Consider the following 11309-nt stretch of genomic DNA (forward strand, 5'->3'; position numbering starts at 1 on the left):
AGAGAGCACCCTGAGTAAGCTGCCAGGTGACATTCATGTGCAGCAAAACTTGAAAACCGCTGTCTTGAGTGTTCCTGCCTCAACCCCCATGGTCACCATCCATGTAGCTTCATCCATGGCTGAAACGCTACAACAGGTCCCTTGAGCTTGTTTCTCTTGCTAAAATGCCAGACCCCTGAGCAGTTGTGTATGAAGCCCACCATAAATGGGTTGTTCATCATGCCCTGGGGTCCTGTGTCCTAAGTAGCTAACGGCAGGCCTGGAGGGACTGGATGGCGAGGGGTTTGGGCCACCTGAGCCAGGGCTGTGGCACCCAGGCCTCTACAGGAAAGGGTGCTCACCAGCGGGAAGCCTGGGAGTAGGATCTGAGGGTCCTGAGGGCATGAGCAGCACAGAGGAACTGAGACACCCTCATTCACAGCTCATGTTTCCGTGCAAGCCTCTCAGGCTCAAACCCTGCATCTCAGCCTGTAGTCCCTGCCTGGCAGATCTCCATGCCTGGAGTCCAGGGGCACCACTGGGAAAACAGGAGCTCTGGATGCTAGGGAGGGAGGGTCCTGATAGGTACAGACCCCATCACACCAGGGACATAAAGCATATGCAGCCCTGAAGCCTCTGACCTGGGAGATGTGAGCAGGGAGTCAAGCTCCACTGTTAGCTGCTGGAACCTGCTCCTGAGGTGGGTTCAAACACTTGTTTTTCTTTCTTTTTATCTTTTTTTCTTTTTTTAGAGCTGCACCCACAGCATATGCAAGTTCCCAGGCTAGGGGGTTGAACCAGAGCTGTAGCTGCTGGCCTTCACCACAGCCACAGCAACGCCAGCTACAAGCCATGGTGGCAACCTACATGACAGTTCAGGGGAACGCTGGATCCTTACAATGAGCAAGGCCAGGGATGACACCCACATCCTCATAGATCCTAGTCAGATTCATTACCGCTGAGCCCAGCAGGAATTCCCAAACATTTCTTTTTTCAACTTGAATAGCTCTCCACTTAAACCTCTCCAGATCCCGCGTTCATCCTGCCAAGGAGCCCACCCAGGCCCAGGGGCTCATGTGGGCCACCCGCCTTGTTGCAGGCAGGACAGGCATGCGTCCAGTGCCACTGCTCCGTGCCTCTCTGGATGGCCCACCTTAGGGATCCCAGCTACCTGCCTAGTCTCTACTGAATGTGACTGATACCAACTCTGTGCAACACACTGGGGACATCCTTGCCTCCAAGGGTCTCAGACTGAATGGGTGACGCCAGCACAGCTAAGGGCATGTGGGGCCAGAATAGGAAGCCCCAGTTCTCCCTGGGGTGGGCGAGGTGTAGGAACACTCTGAAAGAGCTATGGGAACAAGTGAGCCTAGGCTGGAGATTAAAGGGCTGAGGGTGGGGAGACTGAGTCTGGGGGCTGGAGTCCTGGCACCAATCCCTGTAACCTTGCCTCCTCCACAGGGCCTGGTGGTGGCTGTCCTTTACTGCTTCCTCAATGGGGAGGTGAGTGTCCCGGGGCTGCCCTGATGCCTGGGGGAGCCTCCCGGGAGGGATGGTGGGGAGCGGGGTGCCACGTGGCTGGGCGAGGCCTGGGCCTGTCTTCTAGGAGTTCCAGCTCACTTCACGGGGGCAAGAGAATCACCCAGAGGCCTTGTTAAAACAACCACTGGGTCCTCCCTTGTTTCTAAATCAGCAAAAATGGATCCTGTAGGTCTAGACTGGAGCTGTGAATGAGGTGATTATCCTCGGGCAGGTCTAAGGAATGGCTTTGGAGAGGGATGGCTGGAGATGGCAAATCTGCACAGCCAATGGGAGAGGGGACAGTGTGCCCAGGAGCAGGAGTGGCACAGCCTGGGCTGGGGAAGAGCAGGACCCTGGCTACAGGGTCATCCTCTCTCTGACTGACGATTGGTCTCTGGGGGCAGGTGCAGCTGGAGGTTCAGAAGAAGTGGCGGCAGTGGCACCTCCATGAGTTCCCACTGCGCCCGGTGGCCCTCAGCTCCTCCTTCAGTAACAGCACCAAGGCCAGCCCCTTGGAGCAGAGCCAGGGCACCTGCAGGGCCAGTGTCATCTGAGGCCGGAGCAGGGCCATGCACCCACAGAGGCCAAGATGGGTCCCCAACAGCTGCAGGGCTCCGACAGACAGTTGTGACCTTCTATGACTAACACTCTCCTCCAGGCCTTGGGGTGGGGGCGTGGTGATAATTCCTCAGAACTGAATGAACCTGGGATGCCCTGGGGCAGGAAGAGGCCTGGGATTTGGGTCTGCTGTGTTTTCTGGGAAGAGCAGTTCTGGGGGTTCCAGAAGGGAGGAGGGGAGTAATGACAACCAGAATGAGATTTGTCAATATTCTTGTCCTTGAGACACAAGGCGAAGGATGCTCTGGCTCTGTCCCTACCCCTTCCTGGAGGCGGGGCTTCCCTCATTCCCCTGCCCCAGTTCAGGGACAAACTTAGAAGCCCAGGAAACAGGAGAAATTGAGGCCCTTGGTGGACCCTCCATCCCCTCAGTGCAGGTCACCCAGCCAGCAGCTCTTACCCCAGAGCCTTCAAGACAGTAGCCGAATTGGATCACATCACAGAGGACCACAGCTGCTCTTAGTCACCCCAACATGGTAGAGGCCCCTATTGCTCTTACTGCTCTTGAGTTAACAGTTATTCTCAGTACAGCTGGAAATGGGGCAGAATCCCACTTGACAGAAAAACCAGTTCGCCAAAAGGTCCTGTGACTTGACCAAGATACTCAGCAAAGAAGTAGCAGCACAGGCTACTGCTTTTGTTTCAAAGCCCCATGCGCTGGGGCTGTGTCCCCTTCCCCTGCTCCTGGGCAGGAGGGACAGCAGCCTATCTCCACCACCAATGGAGACTTGGGTCTTACCCTTAACCCTCTGGATCCTGGGTCCCTTAATATCAGCACTCCTTCGCCACCAGCCACGTAAGGATGGAAGAGGACTGAATATCTGAGCCCTTTAAGGAAACAAGGCCTATGTGCTCAGGGGAGAGCATTCTGCACAGAAGCAGAGCCAACCCCCACCCCGCAGCCAGTGGAGATGAGGGCGTCTTGCTGGTGGGTGGACCCAGCTCTAGTCCTGGCTTTGCGTGACCCTGGCTCCCCACTTCTGCATCTCATCCCTGCAGACCAGGTCACCACCTCGTTTGCACCCTGTAGACAGCCCCTGGGATGGAAGGCCAGATGCCCCCTTTCCAGGGCAAAGACCCCAGCCTGTAGGGTTGACGAGCTTTGCTCTCCAAAAACCCTGATTGGTCCACAAAACCTTTCTCCAGTGACCTCTAGGGACTCCATGGAGCTTGGAAACAGTGTTTGAAAAAAAATCACAAGAGGTAGGTATAGTCCAGCCCCACAGAGGGGACCTAGCAGGGCAAAGACCAAACCCCACGCAATCAGCAGCAGCCAAAATGAACCAGGAAAGCCAAGGGGCTAAGCATAGAATGGAATGGGCTGAGGAAAGAAAAGAACCTGGAAAGGGGTCAATTCAAGATACCCAAAATATATATCTGCCAGCAAGGGTGGAAATATCCACTGGCTCCCAGTCCATTTAACCTTCGGGCATCTGCATCCAGGCTGGTTGTTCATCATTACTGGGGGTCTGGTCAGTTCCCTGTGCCCCCTGCAGTCCAGTAGCTCCAGATACGTGCTCTTTGCAGTGTGTTCTAGCATCAAAAATGGAACCCTGCAGGGGGAGCAAGGCGGTGGGGTCTGACCCTTAACCAGTGTGGACTCATGCTTTCTCCAGAGGACAGTGTATTAGAAGTCAGGTGGGCCCTCTTGGAAAGGCTTAAGGCCAGATTCACAGGGAGGGTTCCCAGAGGGGACTGCCCCTTGCTGGAAGCCAGGGTTATCCAGGGATCATGGGGTCCCCCAAAGGGCAGGGCTCAAGGAAAGTTAAATGACTGGAAAATCAGGAGCTCCCGCCATGGCACAATGGGTTAATGATCCAGCTTGTCCCTGAGGCAGCGCTGGTTTGATCCCTGGCCTGGTACAGTGGGTTAAGGATCTACTGTTGCCCCAGCTGTGACATAGGTCTCAGCTGTGGCTTGGATTTGATCCCTGGCCCATGGACTTACATAAGCTGTGGGTGTGGCTGGAAAAAAAGTGGACTGAACACCTACCACAGGAAAGAAATTCTGACCTCTGCCTCCCTGGCATGACCAAGCTAAAGCAGAGAAACTGCACAAAAGTCCTTTGATTTGGTGGAAGAAAATCCAAGGCACTGAACTTTGCTGGAAGAATGAGTTACTCCTAGCGATGCAGGAGCCCCCAGGGACCCAGCAGCCCACATCCCAGCAGAGTCAATAATGCAGGTGTGAACTGTGCCTGGCTGTGCAGCCAACCTGGGCACCTGTTACCTGACCTCCTTCCAAGTCCATTCCCGTCCCAGGAAGGATTCAAGAAAAGGTTTTAAAATTTCTTCTTGTAAAATCAACATCCTAATAACTTGGCTAAAACAGTACAGCTGGTGGCACTGAGGCACCCACTGGCCTCTGGGCTTCAGACCAGCTGCAAAGGGCCTAGGGCTAAGAGGTGGCAGATTCAAGGTCATAGGTTGGAAGAGTCACTTGATGACACTTTCTGGTAGAATTTGAGGTCCTCAGAAGGAAGCCTGAATTTCATAGGCTGGCCCCAGGAATGGGTGAGGCTGTTGATATGGGTGAGGCTGTTGATGTGGAGGCCACTGATGGCATTGAGGAATAAGAGGAAGGAGGCTGTGAACTCACTCCAGAACATCAGGGTGAAGCCGATGAGCCTGACCTGGTTCCTGAGAAGGATCAGGAAGCTCAGGAGACCCCCGAAGGAGAGGACGAAAGAGACGAGGAGGAGGATGGAGCCCATGGCCCACTTGTGCCGTGAGTGGAGGTCCTCACACACCTGGGACACCATGAGGAACTCCAGGCCAAAGATGGCGACCACCACGGCCAAGGTGGCCATGCTGCGGGCCAGGACCATGCCCCAGGCCAGCTCAGGCACGTGGGCCTGACTCAAGTCTCTGACGCAGTGTGGGGCAGTCTGGTTGGAGGTCGTGCAGAATTGCCACAGCCCGAAGAGGCGGTCCTCGGCCAGGAGCCAGTGGCCATCGCAGATGGAGATGGAGGAGAGGATCACAGCCAGGGAGGCACACAGGATGATGAGGGTCCGGATAAAGGACTCAAAGAAGGACTGATGAGGCCTCCTTTGGGCCAGCAGCCTCTGGGCCTGGAAGAAAGCAGAGGAGCATATCAGGGAAGCCCTGCCTCACTCCACCAACCTCTTCAGGGAGGCAGCCTGTGCCTTCCAGCTTCCCACCGCCACAGTGTTCTTCTCCCTTTCTAACTGCTCCCAGCCAGTCCTCCAGTAAGCATTGTCTTTCTGGTTATTCAGCAGGCAAAAAGTCCCCAGACCTTCCTTTTGTTTTTTGAAAACATTTCTGAAGTACAGTTGATTTACAATCGACTTTTCTTTCTTTAATTATCTCTATAATGAGTAAGAAATTCAAATTTTACAGACAGGGAAATCTTTGTCCATTCTGAAGTCAGGAGAATTTGTCTGGCCTGGCTGGTGTGACTTCGAACTAGCAGCCTGCCTTGGTTTCTCTGTGTGCAAAACAAGAAAACTCACAGTGGGCTGTGGGGGCAGTAAAAAACCCTGGATGTTAGCATATCGATACAAAGCTAAATTGTTCCCCTTTAGCTCCCTGGTCTGCTTGAACACCAGCCCTTTTTGGGGTGGGGGGGGGGCAGCGCACACTCCCAGGACATGCAGAAGTAACGGGCCAGGACTTCCTTTGTGGCTCAGCGGGTTAAGGATCTGGCATTGTCACTTCAACAGCTCAGGTTGGATTCCTGGCCCAGGAAACTTCCACATGCAGTGGGTGCAGCCAAAAATAAAAATATAAAAGAGAAGTAACTGGACCAGAAAATCAGGCCCAAGCCACAACTGTGACAATGCCAGGTCCTGAACCCCTAGGCCACTAGGGAACTCCAGTACCAGCCCAAATTTATTCTAACCCCGATCCCACTGCTTCTGCAGGTCCAGGATCCAGGACTGCATGTTACTCCCTGATTTTCCACAGTACTCAGGGATGTTTGCACTTTGCCCTTCAGCCCAGCTCAGCTTGTACCCCACCCAGAACTTGCCAACAGCTATCTGTCCCTGCAGCTTCCAGGCAGGGGAGTCCCTGGGGCTCTCCTTCAGTCTCCAGTTTCAGCTCCAGGAAAGTGCATCCCCCCCCCCCCCGGCAAGCTGGACCAAGGGTTCAGTGAGCTGTCCCTTTTCTCAGCCCTGGGACACCCCCCTGGTCACTGTTCCCAACCCCTGGCCCAGAAGCAAAAGAAATGTATCAAAGAGTAAAACCCCATATGAGCCCCCTCCCAGGGCCTTCTCCCCAGCCACCTCCTTCAGGCACAGAGGCCCTCTTCCCATGCCCAGGACAAGCCTAGAACTTTCTTCCTCAGGCCTACTGGCCCCTCCATCTGAAAAGCTTTTATCCGGGCTGCCTCCTTTTCTCCATTCTTCAGGTCTCAGCTGAAATATTACTTCCTCCAAGAGGTTTTTCCTACCCACCCAGCCCAAAGGACCCGCCTCTGGTCATTCTCTGTCAGGCAGTGTTCTGACCCCAAGTTATCCATTCCTGTCTGTTTTGTACATGTACATATATATGTATTACTGTCTGTTACTGTCTATTACTGTCTATCTCACTTGGGAATTGTGCTCTGAAGGAGGACAGGGCCTCCCTTTAATCACAGCTGTGTCCCCAGCGCTTGGTGCCCTGTTCAAGAAGAGCCATGAGATAAATGAAAGGTCAGGTTGGCAGTCACTTCCACATGAAGCTCCCTTTAAACAGAGTCGCCTGCCCAGTCATAAATTACACCCTTTATGTGTGTGTGTGTGTGTGGAAGCTGCCCAGTTTGCACCCTTGTTTGCGTGGAAAACAAGACAGCTCATGGATGAAGGTCATGGCTGGAAAACCAAAAGGGGATTCTGGGATGAGCCCTATACCACGTGCAAATGGAGGAGTCCACACATGCAGGTCTGGGCCACAGCTCTCAGGGAGGGCAGAAAGCAAAGCTACACTCCTGGAAGACTCCTGTGGTCAAAGCCCCTGCAGGTACACCAGGCTGCCTCCTAACTTCCAGGGACCCCCAGGGACATAGGAAGAAGGATCTGGTAGGATTTCTGCTCTTTTGCCTAAGTCAGGGTCCTATTTCACTCTCTACCTGGGAGGTTAGTAGAGCAGAAAGCTCCATGAGGAGTATGGAATCGGAGAAACTGTCACACAGCAGTCAGGTGACCTGCCTAAGATCATTCATCTAAATCACAGTGAAGCCTGGTCCAGCTGCCTGGACGCCTGTATCAGGTGCAGGGGTGGGATGCATGCTGCCCATAAACACCAACTGGTTCTTTGTGGGAGGGGCTCGATGTTACCAGTGAGGACAAGGACTGGAGGGTCCAGAGGGCTGCCCGAGGGCTCAGGCAACCAGACCCAAGACAAAGGCAGTCGGGGCCTTGGAAAGAGCACCTGGGCAGGGGTCCTGGCTTTGGTTCTGTGTCAGCATGTCCCCTAGAGGGCTTCCAGGTGCTAATGCAGGGGAGTAAGGGGTTAGCTCTGGCCCCCTCACCTCAGTCACAAAGATCCCTCTTAGCTGCTGGAGACACTGGGAATCTAAGAGTCTGCGCTGGATTTCATTAGGAAAAACAGCCCTACTGCTAAGAAACCAAGAGAACTTTGAAACCTGTGTCTATGAATCATTAAAGGTGTTTGTGTGGTTTCTTAACCTCCTAAGCCCTGGTTTTGTTATCTACAAAGTGGAGTTAGTGCCCCCTGCAGGAAAGCCTGAGCCATGAAGTCACCAGGCGAGGTTACAACAGCCCCAGAGCTATCAAGCTCTAAGTTTAAGTTATTAGGCCCCTAGAGGTCCTAAGTTTCCAGGATGGGAGAACCCCAGCCACAGGCAACAAGTCACAAGAACACAGCACCCAGAGGCCTTTTGACCTCATACATCACACTGTCTGGAGAAAAAGCACATGCTGTCCTGCCTTGGCCCCACCTGTCCTGGACACAGACTGGACTTTAACCTCCAGGCCCTCAGACATCACACTGGGATCAGAAGATGACAGCTGACATCAATCAGGAGATCTCCTCTCTCCCAGCCCAAAGGAGGGCATCATTTAAACTCTGACACCAATAAAATGTGATCATGTATATAAAGGTGCCTGGCATGTGAGCAGTGAGCTGTTCCCAGAAGCTATTCCTGATATTAGTAACAATAATAAGGTCCATTGGAGTCCTCATTCCTCACCACTGCCCCTCACGCCAGCTGCCAGCACTTCTGCAAACTTTCAGTGATCCAGGGCCTGAAACCCTCTCCTGGAGGGGCCAGCAGCGTGATCAGGGAAGAAGGGACAAGAGCAGTCCCTGACCCTTGGGCCTTCAGCTGTGACCTTGGGCAAGTCAGTTTAATCTCTTACAGCCTGGACTTTCTCCATTAAAAAAAATGAACAAACAAACCTGAACATTGATTTCTAATGATCACAGTGTCACTCCTTCGTGGGCCACTGAGTCCAATGCCAAGGTCTTGTCTTCCTCTCTAACGCAGGACCCCCCTCTAACCAGGATCTAAGTAGACACTTTGGGCTGCTCACTACTCATTCTCCACATCCCCCCTCCCTCCACCCCCACCCCCTACTCAGCCCAGGGCCTGGTCAGGCCCTCCTCCTCCCCCTCCTCCTGGATCAGCTGGATAGAAATCTCAACAGCTTCCTAAAGAGTTAGCCCGCCCCATTCAAGGCCTGACCCATCCCTGCCTGCAGGACCCCAGGGCACTGGCCAGGCAGAGGCAGGAGCCAGCCTGCTTGCTTTTTAGCGATTTGACCTCTGGCAAGTTATTTATCCCCTAGAGGTTACAGAACCTACCTCCTGCAGTCCCGGTGAGTTGCAAAGAGTTCTCAGCACCTCCAGTGCTTAGGTCAGTCCCTAAGCACTATTTTCGAGCAAGCACAGCCCCCACCCCCACCCCAGTAGACCCCCAGGGTTTTTCCGCATCTTCCCCACACCCCCTTCTCCTTCCTCCATCAAAAAGTCAAGCCCCTTTACCTGGCTACTGGTCTTCCTGCCCCTCCTAGCCTGGCACAGAGCCCTCCCAGCTCAGTTAATCCTGCCAGCAGTTCCGGTACCTCTTCACTTAGCACTCATTTCCCCCCATCTCTTCTAAATCCTGCATTGAGGTCTCCCTCCCTAACTGTGCCCTCAGTTCCTCCAGCAAAGACCGCACCCAATCCCACCCTTCTCATGGCTCCTTCCAGGACTCCAGACCAGGTCCTAGAACAAAGAGGAACTCACTTCATCACCTTCTCAGTCCCACCCCTCAGGCTACGGTGTTCTGTTTGGGGGATGGCCTTGGGTGCAGTTTCTCCCGTTAGGGAGAGGCAGAAAGGACACGTGGCACTGGGAGCCAAGACGTCCCAGTTTTGACTCTGGATTCTGATCCTGAGCTGGCCGCCAGGGGCAGGGTGCTCACCTCTGAGCCTCAGTCACCTCATCTATAAAATGGGCGGAGCAGTATCCACCGGAGTCAGCGTGCTGGGGCTCTGCGTCCTTGCAGGCAAGTCTGCGAGCCTCTCTCAGGCCCAGAACCGCCCTGCGGGGAGGCTCCAGAGAAGGCAAGCTGGCGGAACGCCTCCCCTAAAGGCAGGGCGACCACAGGGCAGCGGTCCGGCAGGCTAAGACTTCCCTTTGGAGAGCCTCACGCCTGAGGGGGAGGAAGCAGGAATGCACAGGTTCTCATAAACAAACACCTAGCATCACTCTAAGGAGAAATCTAATCTTTGCGATGCGGGTCCTCCCTTTACTACAGCCTTTTCTCTGACGTGTCTGCGCTCCCCAGCGATCCCACCCCTGTCCCCCATGATCAGTTTTCAGGAGGGGAGATGGTCTTGCCAGTCCCGGCCAAATAAAGTGCTGGCTTCCCCAAAGATATCTCCACTTGTTGCATAAGGAAAGCCTCACGCACCTTCTTTCCTAAAACGGACCCCTCTGGTGAACCTAACGGACGGACACGACGGACCCCACAGAGAAGCAGAACAATTCTCCCCAAGAAGTTAGGGAGCCCCGGGTACTTGCAGGGCCGCGACGAGACCTCGCGCAGGAAGAGTGCTGGGGTTCGGGCTCCCAGTTGGCTTCCAGCTCACCTTCCGGATCCCGGCGGAGCACCCGCACCCAACTCCATCCCCGCCCACAAACCCGCTGCTGGAGCTCCTGACGGGTGCGAGGCCCGGTCCTCCCCCAGGGTGGGCAGGCCCCCGGCCTCCGCGGGGCTACCTGCACGCCGAGGGAGGTCATGCTGCGCCGCGGATCAGCCGCGCTCTCCCGTCTGGCTCCTTCGCGCTCCTCCGGTGCGAACGGCCGGCTCTGAGCCAAGTCTTCTCACTGGGGCGGGGCGGGGCAGCCGGGGACGGGGCGGGGCGGGGCGGGGGCAGAGAAAGGGGGCAGTCCTAGCCGAGCAGTTAACCTGAGGCCGGCTCATCCGGCTCCCAGCCATCCGAGGCTTGGTTTACGCTGAGTCAGCGGGGGCCGCCCAGAGGAGCCCCCCAGGGATGGAAGGGGAGGGGAAGGAAGGGCTGCGAGGACCACGCCCAGAGTGGGGAGGCACTCCCAAGTCCGAGGCTGATAGGCTCAGGCCCTTGATTTCCAGGGAGAGGGCGAGTGTGCCCAGGGCTCCTAGAGAGCTTCCTAGAGGACGGGAAGGCGCCGGCGGAAAGGCCCCGGGGCGGGGATCTAGTTCCGCCCCAGCCTGCCCACTCCAGCGTCTGAGGGAGGCGGTGATGTCCAGACTGAGCAGGCTCGTGCCTGTGCTCTGCTGCCTTCACCACCTTGGGCTGTGTGGTCTTGGGCTGCTTGTTTAACATCTCTGAGCCACTGTTAATAATGAGATACTATTTGTGAAAGGTCAGGGTCTTGCAAGGCCCTAGGTGAGAGTGGAATCCTCTGGGGCAATCTCTACTGCGTCAGTTTTCTCTCTCTCAAAGGGGGCTGTAAAACTCTGCTGGCCCATTTGTCTCCTGAGGGATCATCAAAAAGGCAACTAGGACAAAAATCATTGCTCTTTCTTGAATACGTCAGGCCTGAGTTCTCCAGGAGGCAGTGCATAAAGTCCCCACCTCTAAGAGGATAAATTCCAACTAAGACCCTCCCCTGGTTCTCAATAAGAGTTGATAAAGAGGGAGGGTGGTTCTGCTTAATGTAAAGGAAGATCTCCTTTTTCCTCAAGGAGGTAGGGTCAGTTAAATTCTTTGGCTCACTCAGGCAGGCAGGCAGCTCCTTGGTGACTTTACCCAA

The 11309-nt window shown here is 54.9% G+C and overlaps 2 protein-coding genes across 4 annotated transcripts in view; one reads left to right on the forward strand and one right to left on the reverse strand.

Moving 5' to 3' along the window:
* SCTR (secretin receptor) overlaps positions 1-3963 on the forward strand; it is a 76376-nt gene extending 72413 nt beyond the window's left edge. Inside the window, exons 12-13 of the mRNA XM_047772190.1 lie at positions 1441-1482; positions 1905-3963. Of these exons, the coding sequence (XP_047628146.1) occupies positions 1441-1482; positions 1905-2054 (192 nt within the window). The 3' untranslated portion in view covers positions 2055-3963. The remainder of the gene's footprint in view (positions 1-1440; positions 1483-1904) is intronic.
* Positions 3964-4393: 430 nt separating this feature from the next.
* TMEM37 (transmembrane protein 37) lies at positions 4394-10402 on the reverse strand. 3 transcript variants are annotated; one of them, XM_047772191.1, is made up of 2 exons: positions 10293-10402; positions 4394-5191 (listed from the first exon to the last, which is right to left on the reverse strand). In XM_047772191.1, exons 1-2 carry the CDS (start codon positions 10311-10313, stop codon positions 4538-4540), a joined length of 675 nt encoding a protein of 224 aa, XP_047628147.1. In that variant the 5' UTR covers positions 10314-10402; the 3' UTR covers positions 4394-4537. The 3 variants fall into 3 exon arrangements, with proteins under 3 accessions (XP_047628147.1, XP_047628149.1, XP_047628148.1); XM_047772193.1 differs by lacking the exon at positions 10293-10402 and adding an exon at positions 10163-10286; XM_047772192.1 differs by lacking the exon at positions 10293-10402 and adding an exon at positions 9985-10156.
* Between the last annotated feature and the right edge of the window lie 907 nt (positions 10403-11309).

This window comes from Phacochoerus africanus, chromosome 3 (assembly GCF_016906955.1).
Source record: "Phacochoerus africanus isolate WHEZ1 chromosome 3, ROS_Pafr_v1, whole genome shotgun sequence".
Classification (NCBI taxonomy): Eukaryota; Metazoa; Chordata; class Mammalia; order Artiodactyla; family Suidae; genus Phacochoerus; species Phacochoerus africanus.

Bases quoted from the DNA above. Each gene is read 5' to 3' on its own strand.
- TMEM37 (XM_047772191.1), bottom strand. From the start codon at position 10,313: ATGACCTCCCTCGGCGTGCAG. The intron at 5,192-10,292 runs GTAGCCCCGCGG...GCTTTCTTCCAG, and splicing joins TGACCTCCCTCGGCGTGCAG to GCCCAGAGGCTGCTGGCCCA.